Genomic DNA, 16,416 nt, shown 5'->3' with positions numbered 1-16,416 from the left:
CACGCATGATATTCCTCATTGCTTCCCTATCTCACCAACACACATCTTGAAACCAGTATGAATTCACACCTGCCCCAATTATTTGCATGAGTCCCCAGTTCATAACTCTTTTTCCAAGTCATTTACTTACAGAATTTTATTTCATTCTAACCACTCTATATGATTTTCTCCAATTAAAAAAAATGAAGAAACTAAAGCTAAGAGGGGTTAAGAAATGTGTGTGACGCCATAATCCCAGAGAGCCTAGCATTAAAATTAGTTCAGTCTCACTCCAAATCCCTATCTTAACTCTCTCTACTGCTTCATCCTTAGCAAAAACAATTCTTATATGATATTACTAATTCAAAGTCCATGTTGCACCATATTAACACTGTAATCTTGAGGAACCTCAGATGCTATATCAATAAAATAGGGGTAATTACAGTACTTACCTCAAAAATGTATAACTACTAAATGAGAAAATTCATGAAAAGCACTTAGCACAGTGCCTAAGCACTTAACACAAGAAACACTGAAGTAATGTTTATTATTATGATTATATTCCTCTAAAACAGAAGTCAGCAAATTTTTTTTGAAAGGGTCAAACATTAAATATTTTAGGCTTTGTGAGCCATACAGTCTCTGTTGTAACAAAAATGGGCTGCAAGCTGTATTTGGCCCATGGGCCATAGTTTGCTGACACATGTTCTAGAGCAGGGTTCTTCAACGTCAGTATTACTAATATCTGGGACTGAACAATTCTTTGCTGTGGAGGGCTGTCCTGCACACTGGAGGATATTTAGTAGCATCCTTGGTCTCTATCCACTATGTGCTCAAGTTGAGACAGCCAAAAATATCTCTGGGGGAGGCAAAATCTCCCTGGTTGAGAAACACTGCTCTAGAGAGCAACCAAACATATAAAGATGTAGCTTGAATTTTCTAATACTGAAAATATAATAATTATTAGAAAAATAATAATTTATTACACTAAAAGTATTTATACTCACTTAGCTAAAATTCCCACACTTAGCAATAACTTTATAACTTCTGTAATACACACGGCTGTGGTTGAAAAGTAGAGTTCTTTGTCTGATGTCCTTGTATATCTTAAAGCTATGGTATAAGCTGCAGCAACCAGGGTCATCACTGTCAAGCAGTATAACTTGAATAATAAACTCACATTTTCTGGAAAATATGTGCAACAAAGATATTATTTAGTAGACAATATTATATATATAAAAGTTAACCCAGTAGTTATAACCCGAAATACTTTCAATTTCAAGCATAAAGTATTTTTTAAAACGCATGACATTTAAAAATTTATTTCAAAACAATATTTCACAACTGCATGCATACAAACACACATACACAAAACACTGCTAACTTTTTCAACCAGTTAGGCATACATTTTGTTCTTTGGGAATGCCCCAATTGCGAGATTATTTGGCTGCTATGGATTGAATTGTGTCCCCCAGAGTCCATATACTTAACCTCCACTATGACAACGTTAAGAGGTTGGAGATCCTATTACGGTAATGGAAAGCTAGAGCCCTGAAGAGGTGATTAGATTATGAGGGCCATGCCATAGTGAATAGATTGATTCATTAGATGGTTTAATGGTGGCCATGGGAGTGGTTTTGAGGGCTTTAAAAGAACAGCCAGTGAGGAGGTGAGCTCTCTTTCTATGTGACACCCTGCTTTGCTGTGAAGAGTCACTAACTACCAACAAGGCTCTCACCAGATGTATTCCCTGGACTTTGGACTTCCCAGCCACCAAAACTATAAGCAATCACTATTGTTTCTTTACAAATTACCAGTTTCAGGTATTTCTGTTATAAGCAACAGAAACAGACTAATACAGTGGCATACTGACTCTAGCGTAAGATGTTATAAATCACATATTTTAATTATCTTTATGGTTACAATCTTGTGAAACCAAAGCAGGAAATCAGGATAAAAGCAATTGCTGCAATGTATATTCTAAATTTAAAGACTGCAGAAAGATTACAGAAGGCATAATTGAGTCATAAAAGTGGAACTTAATACAGAAGTTCATCAAAATAAAAAACAAATTATATCTAAACTTTCATTATACAGAAAAATAGCCTTGTATACAGAAAAATAATTCAGAACACACAAAAAAGAGTATTAAGAACAAAGCTCTATAAAACATGAAATGCAGGAAACACACAACTCATAAACACTAAATTTAAGAACTGCCTGCAAGTATATCTGAGAAGCAGCCATCACTCAGGCACCAGAGCCAGTCCAACACCTTCAGTAAAACCACAAGTACTGGGATATCAGTCTCTCTCTCATACTTCCTTATACTACCCAGACTTGCTCTGAAATTGCCATCACCCAGGGCTCAAACTATATCTACTTTCTTTATCTGCCTCCCACTTCTCAACCACCAGCTTTCCTTAACCTCCATCCAAATCTTCAGGCTCAGGTTAAACAAGGATCAGCAAATTTTTTTGTAAAGGGCCCAAAATAAATATTTTAGGCAAAATCAAGGATATCATGGAAAGTAAGTCTATTATGAGAAAATATTCTCATATATTTTTTGACAAATTCAAAATATTATTGAGTACAATGCTTTGTAATATAGGTCTGATAGAGTTTGGATGTGTTGTCCCCACCAAAAGTCATGTGGAAATCTGATCCCCAATGTGGCAGTGTTGGGCTGTTTGAGTCATGGGGGCAGATTCCTCACGAATGGATTAATGTTCTCCCTGAGGGAGGGAGGCCTGAGTGAAATCTTGCTCTATTAGTTCCCGTGAGAGTTGGTTGTTTAAAAGATCCTGGTGTGCTCGCGCTCTCTCTCTCTCTGTCTCTATCTCTCACTTCCTCTCTGTCTCTCTCTCTTGCTTCCTCTCTGTCTCTCTCTCGCTTCCTCTCTCTGTCTCTATCTCTCTCTCTCTCACTTCCTCTTGCCATGTGATCTGCTTGTACCTGCTGGCTGCCTGCTGTTTTCCACCATGAGTAGGCCATGCCAGATGCAGCTGTCCCAGAATCGTAAGCCAAATAAACCTCTTTTCTTTATAAATTACCCAGTTTCAGGTATTGTTATAGCAACACAAAATGGACTAATACAAGGTCCATTAATGAAAATAATAGAATTATTTTGGAGGGATAACATTCCACTTAATTGTGTTCAAAGTTAGTGTTCTATCATCAAATCAACTGCAAAAGTTCTTCTGTAAAAACCATTCTTGCCTTAAGGGCCATATAAAAATGAGCAATAGGCTGATTTGGCCAGTGGGCATTACGACAACCTCAGGTTAAGAATCAGAAGGACATGTGGAACTGTAGGCTGCTACTATAACTACATTATATGCTAACTATGCTTTTGTTCACTGTTTTAAGAGCCTAACCACTATTCAAAGGCGACTTTCATAGGGAAACAAAATAGGAATTCCAAACACATTAACTTTAGATAAGGTAAGGTAGGAACTTACAAGGAAAAGGGGTTCTTTGATATAAATATTTCCCCCTGGCAAATTAAAGAATAATTTGTAAATTGTAGGCAAATTTTAAAAATTACATCAGGTCCTAACTAAAAAGTAATATGGTAGAACAGAAGAAAGAGAGCTCATAACTGCCTAAATTTTATTCTTTCCAAAAGTTCTTAGGAGCCAATAAGCAATGTTTATATAAAAGGAAGTGAAAGAGATCACTACAATACTTCCTTTCATCTAAAACTTTCCCGCACAAGAGAAAAATGTATGACTTCAACAATAAACATTAATAACCTTTAATTAAACAGTAGAGGAGAAAGCACTTCCCGTCTTCTAAATTGGGGTGAGCAAACTACACCTGGCACTCAAACTACACTTGTCGCTTGTCTTTATACTGCCTGTGAGCTCTGAATGGTTTTACATTTTTAAATGGTTGGGAAAAATTTTTTAAATATCATTTTGAGATGTGAAAATTATATGAAATTCCAATTTTAGTGTTCATAAATAAAGTTTTATTGGAACATAGCCACACTCAAATTTGTTTCTGAATTTTCTCAGCTACTTTTTTGCTCTACAATAGCAAGAGTTGAGTAGTAATCACAGAGACCAACCATTGAGCCCTTTATAGGAAAATTTTGCTAACCCATGTCCTACATTATCAGGGCTTTCATAAATAAGAGATAGGGCTGCCAAACTAAAAACTACTTTATTTTAGCTATTGCATAGGTTCCTTATTCCCAAACAACATAAAATGTTTAAACACTAAATCAAGTATTTCTAGCCTCCAAACATTCTGACCTAATTATTTTTTCATCAGCGTTGAAAAAGTACCTATTTGCACAGTGATTATGTGGGAATACATATTACATTCCCGAAAAGAACTACTGATCTAAATGGAAGAGTAATCAAATAAGTTTAGATATTTGCAAAACATATAGGACTTTGGTATGGAATAACATATTTAAACCATTAAAAAATACTTGATGTTTTAAGCATGATTTTCTCTGACATTTCGGTTTAACAAGTGAAAATATTTTTTCTTCATTCCATTCATAAATTCTCCAGTATAAAATTTCAATTATTAGCAATTTCGATTTTTTCAGGGTAATATCAAAAGTCCATGTCATGTAATGACTTTAAATTGTGCTGACAATTCAAATCATGCCCAAGACTGGTAACTATAAACCTAGCCCACAACTCAACTGGCAGCCTCATCTTAAACCTGCATTGTTCTCTGTTTCTCACAAAGCTCCCATTAGCTCCCACGCAGTATTCCTGTCTGTATGGAAAACGTCCCCCAAAAGAAACTTAGAGTCTGGAGTTATATACTTTTTTCAGTTATACTTAACTTTATTTTATGGGGGACATTATTTGCAATACCTGAGAACTTGGAAATTCAAGAAGTCCCACATAAATCCTTTGTAAATATCAATAAGCTATGGAAACTGCAATTTTGTTAGGATTATACATTTCTACTGGGCATATAAGACTTGTGACACAACCAAGGCACAACAAATATGTATTGGCAATAAGCCTAAATTCTTAAATTGTTGCAACTATTTCAGGTAATGATTTGACTTCAGTAATTTTAAAATTTTCGCTCATCATTAATCTTGCTATCCCCATTCTATATTAATTATCAGAACAATTCAACGTTTTCCCTTTACTTCCTGTTTTGCTACGAAAAGACTTCTTAAGGTTGGACTTATTTGAAGAGGGAGAACGCATAAGAGAAGCATATGCCCCTGGGGAAGACAATGCCCATGCGCAAGGCCTAATGATAAATGTAGACTCCAAACAAGGAAAATAATTTGGCACCCATACAAAAAAATATTCTTTAAATATTTGTTCAACATTTATTCGGAGGAGAAACTAAGCGCTCTATGGCGGAAGAGCGGAGAAAGGATCCGGGTGTCACCCAACCTCCTAGTTACTGCTCTACAGTTCAAAAATTCAGCTCTCATCCCACTTATATACACCGCTCTGCAAAACAAAAGTGCCCTTGAGTTAATTAAACTCACCCTCTCTAAATGGCAATTCGTCACCAAATATTATTACCCAAATGCGCCATCCCTGGGAAGAGGGAGGAGGATCTCACCTACCCCAAATATCAAAGTGTTCCTTCTAACCACATACAGCGTTCTCCTTGGGAGGAACTGTTAATGACTGCTTTCTTCATCTCGTTATGCTGTTTTAATGCCCCAGTGAAGTTTGTAGCGGCTGTTACATCGACCAGCCGCTGCTTGGGCTCTGCACTCGAGCATGCCTTTAAGCCTCTGAGCAGTCCTAGGGCAGGAGGCGCAGAAGAGACCTCAGCCCGCTGACCCCTGCCAGGACAAGAACTGTCCTGCCTCCCGCTGAGTGAGGCGGTTCCAGACCAGGACCTGCGTCACGTTCCCTCGGCCGCAGCCCCGGACTGTCAGGATTCGGTCCCCACCCACTACCAGGTCGTGGAGGCAGCGCGGTCTCGGACCTCTGACCTGCCCTGCGCCGAGTCTGCCGCGGGGAAGGCAGCCGCAGTGGGAGGCCGGCTGCCCGCGCTGCCGTGACAGCCAGGGACGCAACACAGACTCCTGACGCCTGACGCCTCGGTCCAGCCCAGCCCAGAAGCCCCGCGGGCGCGGAGGGGGCCCCGCCGCCCGACAGGCGCTGACAAGCGCTGACGCTCGCCCGCCGCCGCCCCCGACGAACTCCCCCCTCGCGGCGGCCCCCGACCTCACCTCTTGGGGCAGCCATAGTTCCCCGACAGCCCCGCTCGGAACTGACGCGCGCGCCCTGCGCAAGACACGGGGGACCGCCCCCTACGGTCATAGAGACGAAACCGCTCGGCCTAGAGCGCCTCGCCGGCTGGCCGCCCGCCCACTGGCTTCCCGCCCAGCCAAGCACAACGTTAGGCTTAGGGATCAGAGCTGGTCCCCGGAATGGGAAAACCCGGTTGGAGGGGTGACAGGTTTGTGAAACTCAGTCGAAGACGTCCTTCTGTAAACTGCAACTCCTGACCAGCTGAGGAAGCGCAGTCTAGGGAGCCAAACTTTGCCTTCTGGGAATTGTAATCCTCACAAAAGTGATTAGGAGGCAAATAAGGATTTTGGGGTTGTTAGATTTAGTGATTCATTCCTGTCAAAGCTGTTGGAGAAGCTCCCAGAACTCATAAAATAACAGAAACCACTTTCGGCAACTTTTATAACTTCCACCTAGCTCATTACTTTCCACTGTTACCTCTTCTTTAAGATTAGTATAATTTTTATTACATATTGTTCCGAAGTCTTGTGCCTGTGTCCTTATCGTCAGCAAAGTCATTGATTATACTTAACCTAGCCAGACTAACTACATGACCTTTGGACAACAAAAGGACTTCAAAAGTATTAGATGTACCAACAGGCACTTTAACACTGTAATCTCCACTTTCACTAGGGGATGTGAATTAGCATTATAGATAACCAAGTGCTTGAGAAGGGAGGTAACGGCCTTCTGCTCTTGAGAAAAACATAACAGAATTTATGCATTGATGCTTATCTCGCATGCACAAGCTTGCTAAATGTAATAAAAGTGTAACAGTGGTTGGGTCGGGGCTACTCGCCTGAGAGAGCGGTGGCCCTCCGCTCTTCACCTGCATCTCGTCTGTCGTGTCTTCCTTAGCGTCTCCGATCATTTTAATCTACAGGAAGCTTTTATTGGCAAAAGAGAGAGGTTCACACAAGCTGCCTGGGAATGGAGTTCATTGGTTCAGGAGGCTCAAAGCCAGAGCTGTCGTCAGTCCATTGGTGGAGATGCCATTACTAGACAAGTGTGTTTTTTCAGGAGTATCTTATCTGAATTGTGCACTTCTAAAGAAAGTCTAGTAGGAAATCTTGTTATAGAAATATGTGCATATGTACAAAACGTGCAAGCCATCGAAACCATGAAATGTGTGAAGTACATGAGATAATTTCTTGTGGGGTTATCTTAAAAAGTCCTTGAGACAATGTTTTTAATCTCAGACATGTAAGCATGAGTTCCTCTCCTTCGTGCTCTCCCACCCCCAATTTGTCTGGGTCTAACCAGAGACGTCATCTTGGTATCTACAACTTTCACAAGTGAAATTTAAAGGAAGCAATGTTTCGACAGACTCAAAGCAGGACTGTATATAAAGACGTCAACATCAGATCTGGACTATAGAATAATCTCAGGATCCTGTTTCTTGGAAACTACAGAGTTGCCATATATAGATGTGCAATATTGTGTTCAGGAGCCCCTTCAATAAAGCCTTTGCACCTAAGGTGGAAATTGAGGCGGCTTCTCTGTATCAAAGTGACTTAGATCCTCTAAGCAAGAGTGGGGTATAGTGTATGATTTTAGAAAACAAAGTTTTTTAGTTAGTTAGAAAGTAAATACTCAAAGAAGGGGCTTGTTATTACTCTTTACAGCTTCAACATATCCTTGGGAAAATATTTCCTGTTAACTTTGCAGCTGGTTCTATCTATGTTTGTTATCCCAATCCAATTACCGGACAAGCAGATATTTACAGTCTTAGCCTGAGCTAATTTTTACTTTCTTACTCTGAATTATCCTAAGTCTTGGAGGAAAAATATTGATTTAATGTCTTCTATGTATGCCTACCTTTCTTTACAAGCCTCTTTATAGGGAGAAGCAGCAATCTTCAACATGTGAGGTACAAGGTCATTTACCTGATAAGCTAACTTTACAGTGCTTCAAGCAGATGTTCCTGTTCCCATCTGATACCCTAATGATATTCCTGATTGTCCCTCGCAAACTGCTGTATTTATTTGCCTTAATACCCTGCTTTCTTCCATCTGTGCTCAGGCATGAGAGCTACCCTAATCTCAATGAATTGTATAAAAGGAAGCCCAGTACTATATCCATTGGTAATGGAGTATGAAGTTAATTAAACAAAAAAGACTGTGCAGAAGTAAATACCAAAAGGCTTAAGGAGGTTTTAGTTAAATTCAAATATGGTAGCTATGTAATAGATTATTAAAATGTGGTAATGTTTAAAGTATAGTAAACTTTATTAGTAAACTTCATTACTATATTCATTATATAGTAAACTTCATTAACCATAAAGAACATACAGACAAATGCAGATACCTAAATATAATTGTTTCCATGACAGTTTAAGCATATCACTGTCATCCTACTATTAAGTACACAAAATCCATTTGCTAGGTTATGGTTATTTTAAAACAAAGGTATTTATTTCCTATGGTATATTACTAAAAACAAGCCAAAAGAAACGTTGCATTTTATAATGAAAAAATAAAAAGTGACAGGGAGAAAATGTAAAATTCAGTATCTGGATTCGGAGAGTTAAACATGAGTAATAATCATCAGTTTGCAAACATTTCTTATTTGAGCTTAACTCTCCCTTGCTTCTGCTTCATTTTTTAGTTGCCATAATCTGACTTTCCTTTTCCTGCCAGTCACTGATATGCAGTCTGTAACTATTTCTACCATCTTTTGCTTAACTTGCTGCAATCTTATTTCTACTCAACCCAACTCTATTAAAAGAGAGCTTAGCAGTTTCCTACTCCATCAACCTTTTCTAATTCCTCATCCGCTTTTGTTTACTCGTCATTTATTTAAAGTCATAATGTGCCAACATCATTCTAGGCACTAACTGACCTAGAAAACAAAATGTGGGGAAAATGGGGTGTGGTATAGCAGAAATGAAATATCAGAGATTCTATTCTCCCTTGGCAAGTGATGAAAAACCACTTACCATATAAATGCTTTACATGCGTTAACTCATTTAATTCTCTTGACAACCCAATGAGTGGGGAACTGTTCTTATATTCGTTTTTATGATGAAGAAACTGCAGCAGAGAGATATTAAGCAACACAGCTAGAAAACAGTAGAGCTAGACTTTTCTTCCACGACCAAAGAGATTACATCTTTTTCTACTCTTCTGACTGCTACTCTATCTTATTTTGTCTCTTCTTCCTCCTCATTCCACCTTCATTCTCATGGGAATGACCTCCCAACTTATCTTCATCCAGCCCAAATTCCTATTACCTCTGCTTTACTATCCTTATCATCCTTTAAACTCAAATTTTCTAGTACCGAACACACTATCTTTTTTGACCAACCAGTTCCTCTTTCCAGTTATCCTCAGTCTCCTAGAGCACTAACCCTGAAGTCATACTTCGGTTTTTTCTTCCCTTTCCCGAGATGTTATATACACTTAACTAAATGTAACATTTGCCCCTTCACATCATCTATCACCTCATGCCTCAATTCTTGCAACAGCTTCCTAGCCATCTTCCCAACTCCAGTATCCCTCTCCCACAGTCAATCTTCTGTAAGAGAATCTGCAGTCATTTTCTGACGTCCTACTACAAGGAGGCAAAATATCTGTATTTTGCAAAGTTCTCTAAAAAGTACACTAACTTTACTTATCCAACTTTGTTTCCCCCAAAATAATCTTCTTTTTCCTCTCTCCCTTATTCTCCCTCTTCTTTTGTAATAACTACTTTATTGCGGAACTCCTTATCAACATCCACATTAACTGTTAAAATAATCACTCAACCAATACCCTGCTTCCAGTTTGTCCCTTCATTCATTCTTTTTTTAATTCATTCATTCATCCAAAAAAGATGTTACACAAATGCCAGGGGTAAAAAGATAACTAAAACACAGTTCAAATCCCGAGAAATTCACAACCTAATAGGGAGAATACAGGCGAACACCTATCTATGAACCTATTTAGGTGCTATAATAAGAGTAAGAATTCCAATGACAACCCAAAGAAGGAAGCAATTAATTCTCGCAACAGTGATGGGGAAAACCTTCACTGAAAAGGTAAAATCTAATCAGGCTGTTTAAGGACAAATAGAATTTCACGGGGGGTGTCCGTGGAGTACATTCCAGGTGACAGTGAAAAGCAAGAGCAAAAATAGTGGAATGAAAGACCACAACACATTTGAAGAGTTTTGGTTTAATTTGGCTAATGTGTATGATACATGGAGAGAGCTTGAAAGTGGCAGAAGATAAAACTGGAAGATAAATAGAGATCATATTTTGAAAAGTTTTACATAAAATGTGAAGGTTTTTTTACTTTATTTCCTAGGTAATGTACAAGAGTCTTGGCAGGTTTTTAAGTAATGAAGGTGAAGGTTGGGGGGAGGAGCCCAGGTGACATGATCAGATTTATACATGAGAAAAATTATCCTGATGAATCATCATGTAAATAAAAAAATGAAGGCAGCAGTGACCTAGGCAATAGGTCAAAGTCTTAAACTACAGCAGTGGAAGTGAGAATAGGAAGACATGGATCAAAAGACAATTCAAGCCAAATTAACAGGACTCGATGACCAGTTAAATGTACAGGCTATGGGAGAAAGACAATCAAGAAGTTTTTCATTTATGTTACTGAGTAGGTGGTGATGCCTTTGACCACAGAAGGAAATAAGGAGAAACAAGTGTGGCATAGAAAATTATTTTGGACAGTGACCTGCTGAAATGGGAGTGACTATCAGACACTGGGCCCAGCATATGGTTGGAAATCTTTAGAGTGATGAGGTTTGAATAGATGGTGGAGGTCCTAGAAGAGGATAAGTTCACCATCTGATCTAACTCCCTTTATTCTGATTTTGTTGTTCTTACCAGGTGACTTACTGATATTAAGCTTGGCTTTTCAAATTGGACTTGGAACTTTTATTCACTTGGCAATTCTACTAACACCCTAACTTGATAATCCCGAATTGTGGCCTAAAGCCATTCTTTTCTGTGTTTAGGAATCTTGCAGACTCAAATAAGGGTTAACTGAACAGATAAAATCATATTCCTGAATTTGTAAATTTTAGCATTAGCTATAATTGCCCCACTCCCTAAGGCCTTGCCTTAACAGCCAGCCAGCCAGCCAGCCAGGCAGCCAGTCTATCTCTAACATCATTTTTAAACTACAGTTATGAAAATCATGAAAACTCAGAAGCAGGTCTGTTAGAAGTTTACCTATGGAAAATAGATTTCAAAGTATACTCATATTGTAAATAACATTTAACCTACATAACAAATTACACAAATACCTTAGTAAAAGTAACCTTTGCAGAAAAATATGCTAAAAATACACATAAAGGACCCTCATCTATTAAAGCAAGTTTCACAGGCCCTCCATTTAGAGCCTTTATTATCCATAAGTTAGTATTAGAAATATGTAAGACAGTAATAAAAAAACAGCTCTAAAATTTAGCTATCAATAATTCACAGGGGTAAGACAAGGCAAAGGAGTGAAGCGGGAGTCCTGTAAGGCAGCAGGAATCAGATTAGACAGTGGAGCACCAGAGGTGCTTACTACTTGCAAAAATGCTAGCCAAAAAGTGTTACCAGATATTCTGATTTTTTTTTGAAGGGCCAAAAATATAGATTTAATGTAAAATTTCTAGATTTTGAAAAACACTCTAATTATTCTAAATTAGTAAGGTTTTATTATGTATCAATTCAATCTATATTAACATTTAATAGCTAATTAAGCTGAAAATATTGATTAGGTTTTAAACTTTTAATGTTTAACATTAAATATGATTTTAAAAATAGCCTTCTATCCAATGATAATAACCTTATAGCATATTAATATCTAAATGGCATCATAATTTCAATCTTAATGCTGCCGAACTTTTTCTAACAAATAAAAGATAAATGGACAGTTTTACTTTTCAGTTTTAATGGCATGAAAAATGTGTAACAGAAAACAACTTTCAGTTTTTTGTAGCAGTTTGCCAGAATATGGAAATTCAATAAACATTCACACAACCAATAAATGTGCCACCTTCACAAGATTAATTTTCATGAATGCAAAAATACTTTTAATTATTTGCCATTGTTCATAACTGGGTAACATCTCTTTTAAAAATGTGGTCGCCAACTAGTTTTCATCAATGGCTCTAGTTAAGTTCACCTTGACCCCATGGGTGGTTTTGCTTTGTCCCCCACGAAGACCAGCTATGTAAATCTGGGGCCTGGGCACTCGAGTGCTGCCTTCCCTCAGGGACTGGGTGCTGGCATCCTTGGGAGGGTACACCTGCGAATAATTTTCTCTTCTCATGTGACTAAGATCAGTCTGAGCCGAGTGAGTAACTTTCTGACGCAAATTGGCCTAAGTAGAAAGAGAACACAGGAATTGACATTTCTCTAAAGAACAAATTAAAGTAATATCAAGTACTAGTTAACACCTGCTTATTTTTTCCCAATCCACAAATAAATTAATATTATAGCATAGCATTTTTCTATAAAACATTTGAAGAACAGAAAATTTGCAACATAATAGACAGTTAAATATCATTTACCAAGAAGTAGGAAAATATATAAAATGTTGAAAATGGACCCAAAGAAAGAACATACAGATTCAAAGTTACAGTGAGCTCAATTATTTGTTAATATAATCTTCTAATTCCTTCATTATTATACTTTGAGATTAAAACACTTGGATTTTTCCATCATACTTGTTTTATTTTTAAAAAGGCAAAAATTTAAGATTTATACGGTCCTTTTAAAATGGGATTTACCCTAGATGTTTAATATAAAAGCTCTGATGTTATTAGTTCATCTTTTACTTTATTCTACATCTTGCTTATTACCTTTATGGATTACTAGTAAACATGAGGTTAAACAAATTACTCAGGCTGGGAAATAAAGAAGAGCTTATATAAAAAGGTCAAGAAAAAACTCGGAAGGCATCAATGCACAGTTTAAGCCCTAGACTCTTTACATCCCTTGTCTCAAAAATCTCTTCACCTTGCTATTACCACCAGCACTGGACAGCTTTTTCACGATCCTTACCCATTCCTGTTCCAACCCCCATCCCACCCCCCAACCCATATCAGACACTGAAAGACCTGTCTTAACAAACTTTAAATTTTCAGTAAATTCTGACTTTGCTGTTCCTCCTCTAAGATACTGCCAAAGCTCTGTTGAAGTGGTGTTTTCTCTTACAGCTCTAAGCAATAAACTCAGCTTTGTCTTCTGAATAGGTTAAGTTGGTAATACTTGGGGGCTGGCATTCAACATGATGTAATTCTAGAGGATAATTAGGTCTATGGTGGAAATCAGATTTAAGTGGAAATTGAGGAATGGGAAGAGAGCATTCAATCAATATGAAATTCAGCCCCTCTGAATAACCCATTCTCTTAACATTTCCAGTCCATACCTACGTTGTCACCTCTACCTCTCAAATGCTATCTAGCCATCGCTTCCCTCTTCTTCACCTACTTGTAGCTCAAGACCACCTTAGTGTCATCCAAGTTAATTTAGTAGAATTTTTATTTCACTTGTTTTACCACCTACCAAGAGAAATACTTTTAGTGTATCAATATCACTTTCTAGACTCTTAGCCCCTGAAGAACAATGGAGTGAGACATAGATGTTACCCAATAAATGAAGAACTCAAGTGAGTTCAGTAGACAACAGAAAAGAATACGGGGGGTGGGCATTTTAGGAACTATGGAAGAGTAACTGATAGAAATACCATTGTTCCGTTAACAATGATCTAGAAGATATATGGAAAAGATTATCCTTGCTCATCCCAGGAAAACAGGGTACTGAAAAACTGACACCAAAGAGGGTGGCAAAGGAAATGATGTGGTTAGTGAGAAGCCTTGAGAGACTGAATAAACAAAGAGACAAAGGCTAGACCATATTTGACATTAGAACTCTGACTCACAGTCTCTGCATCAACCAGTCCTGGAAGCCACAGCACAACTTCTCCAGCTGTAGCAATCTACTCAGAATGGTCAGGATTTGGCCAGCTGCCCTAATTTTTGGCCCTTCCTCCCCCAACTCAGGACCAACCAGAGAATGCCAAATATGCCCCCCAAACCAATCACATAAGATGCCCTGCTTCTACTTAGCCTGCCTCCAGTTTTCCCATGTCAACAACCGCCAGTGACAGAACACCTGAGCCTTCCTCCTTTTCTCACTATAAAGCTTTCCCACTCCCCTGCTGGCTTTAAGTCAGTCAAATGCAAGTAATGGAGGCTGACTCCCTTGCTTTAGCAAGCTCTTAATAAATAGCCTCTGTTTGTTCTCATTTGGGTGGTCTTTATTTCCATACCTGATTTCAGTTAAAGAGATGGATAAAATATACTAAGAAAAGGCTACAAACATAAAAGATCTTATTTCATTCATACTAAAAATATTTGTTGTTTAAAATGACAAGATACTATAAAAAGGGATAAGTGGGGGAAATTCCATTGACTTGGATAGGGATGAGAGTTTCAAAGACAGGCTTTAAGGGTAGGCACATATTTGTGATTAAGGTGACTGAGATCAGAAGGATGAGAGAGCCCAGTGTCTGGAGAGAATATGTTGACAATAAGAGGAGACAATATCTGTGATTTAACAGAAAAAGGTACAAAAAAAGAAGGGTATACTTTAGATGATTAGAGGTAGTTGGAGTGCTTTAAATACCAGCAACAAGTTTTAAAACAGACAGGCAGGCAGGCAGATCAACTGATCAATTGAGAGAAAATCTCATTGTCCTAGTTACTGGATGGTATAATTTGAGAGTAGCTTCCATATTTCTATACATGCTTAGAATTAGAAGACAATCTTACAATGTAAAGCTGGCAAATTATAAATTATACCAATTATTTTTATGTTAGCAGAGGACTCTGTGTAGAACTCAATTATTTTACATAAATAAACTTACCAAGTCTATGAGTAAGAACTTATTAAAATTTTCCAACCAATAAATAATTTTAGAAAATATTGTTACAAACCAATTTGATAGCTTTTCTTCTTAATTCCCATTCATTCCACTCATATGATCTCACAACTGTTGGTGGCAATATGTGTGTATCCGTCTGAGTGCTACTTTCACACTTTGTAATTGGTTTTATATAATGTTTGTCAATGTCTCTCATCTAAAGAAATGGAGTTTTGTAATTAGTACTTGTAAAACATAAACATAATTCACAGATAACTAAAAATACTTAGCTAAAACTGACAAAAGATTAGAAAAACAAGAAGTTTTGAATATGGAATATACTTGCAAATATGAGCAGAGAAAAATAAGCTCATAGGTTAATAGGCTAAATGTAATTATTTTTCTAGGCATTAGGCTTCGTGCTTGATTTTGTGAACTTAACGTAGGAAGTATATTTTGGAAGGGGAAAACATACCTCATTCCCAAATCAAATGCCCTTTCCCACTTTCCATAATTAGTAGCATGAAGTGAATACCTTGTTGGAAATGGGTAGAAATAACAGATAGCTATTAAATATAAGGTACAAATCACATCTGTTTAAACTATCAAAACCTCTTTAGGACATATGTTGGACCCAAACTATGCATAGATAGCAAATTATTACCCAAGGTTTTTTGGTTTTGTTTTGGTTTGGTTTTAGTTGAATATATTAATTTTCTGCTGGGGCATCCAATATTAAGTATTCAGTAATCCCAGGCTAAACAAGATAAGATTATGCTGTATATGAAGTTGTTGGAGGGACTGGTAGAGGTTTGAGGAACTCAGGTCATAGTAAAGTGTAAAAAGAAGATACTAACTTCTTTCCCCAAATCAAGCAACAAATAATCACTGAGTGCCTACCATTTGATATGATTTCTGCCTTTAAAATTATCTTATAAAACAGGTACACAAAAACATTCTGAAAAGATAACTAACAATACTGTGCATTACACATAAGCGGCAAGTAAATAATAAGATGATAAGGACTATATGGACTATAGCGGGAGAAAACTCACTTCCATAGGTTTTGAAGGTCGCTGAGAACAGCTGGGGAATAAACAGGCAGGGAAAAAAGGGAAAAACAAGACCAAGTGTGTAGAGAAAAATTGTGCTTTGGTGGAAAACTACACATTGTCTACATATAGCAGCACACTTTTCTGGTTATCTGATTCTAGCCGTTCATTGTCTTTGAACTATCTTACAACTCTGCAAGTTGTAAATAAGTGATAGCAAGGCCAAATAATTTCTGGCTATAGACATATGAAGTCTGACCTGTCTGTAGAGGTTAAGCTGACTTC

The 16,416-nt window shown here is 37.7% G+C and overlaps 2 protein-coding genes across 3 annotated transcripts in view; both read right to left on the bottom strand.

Moving 5' to 3' along the window:
* SLC35A1 (solute carrier family 35 member A1) overlaps window positions 1–6,206 on the bottom strand; it is a 52,895-nt gene extending 46,689 nt beyond the window's left edge. The window contains exons 1-2 of one of the 2 annotated variants that reach the window (XM_063096951.1): window positions 6,161–6,206; window positions 987–1,164 (exon numbers count right to left, since the gene is read on the bottom strand). In XM_063096951.1, coding sequence (XP_062953021.1) covers window positions 987–1,164; window positions 6,161–6,176 — 194 coding nt within the window. In that variant the 5' untranslated portion in view covers window positions 6,177–6,206. The remainder of the gene's footprint in view (window positions 1–986; window positions 1,165–6,160) is intronic. The other variant, XM_063096954.1, reaches the window with a different exon arrangement.
* A 6,095-nt stretch (window positions 6,207–12,301) lies between these two features.
* CFAP206 (cilia and flagella associated protein 206) overlaps window positions 12,302–16,416 on the bottom strand; it is a 35,750-nt gene continuing 31,635 nt past the window's right edge. The window contains exons 11-12 of the mRNA XM_063098339.1: window positions 15,153–15,296; window positions 12,302–12,532 (exon numbers count right to left, since the gene is read on the bottom strand). Coding sequence (XP_062954409.1) covers window positions 12,302–12,532; window positions 15,153–15,296 — 375 coding nt within the window. The remainder of the gene's footprint in view (window positions 12,533–15,152; window positions 15,297–16,416) is intronic.

Source organism: Cynocephalus volans, chromosome 5 (genome assembly GCF_027409185.1).
Source record: "Cynocephalus volans isolate mCynVol1 chromosome 5, mCynVol1.pri, whole genome shotgun sequence".
Lineage (NCBI taxonomy): Eukaryota > Metazoa > Chordata > Mammalia > Dermoptera > Cynocephalidae > Cynocephalus > Cynocephalus volans.
Note: the sequence above shows the minus strand (reverse complement) of the source record. Positions and strands in the feature narration are given on the sequence as shown.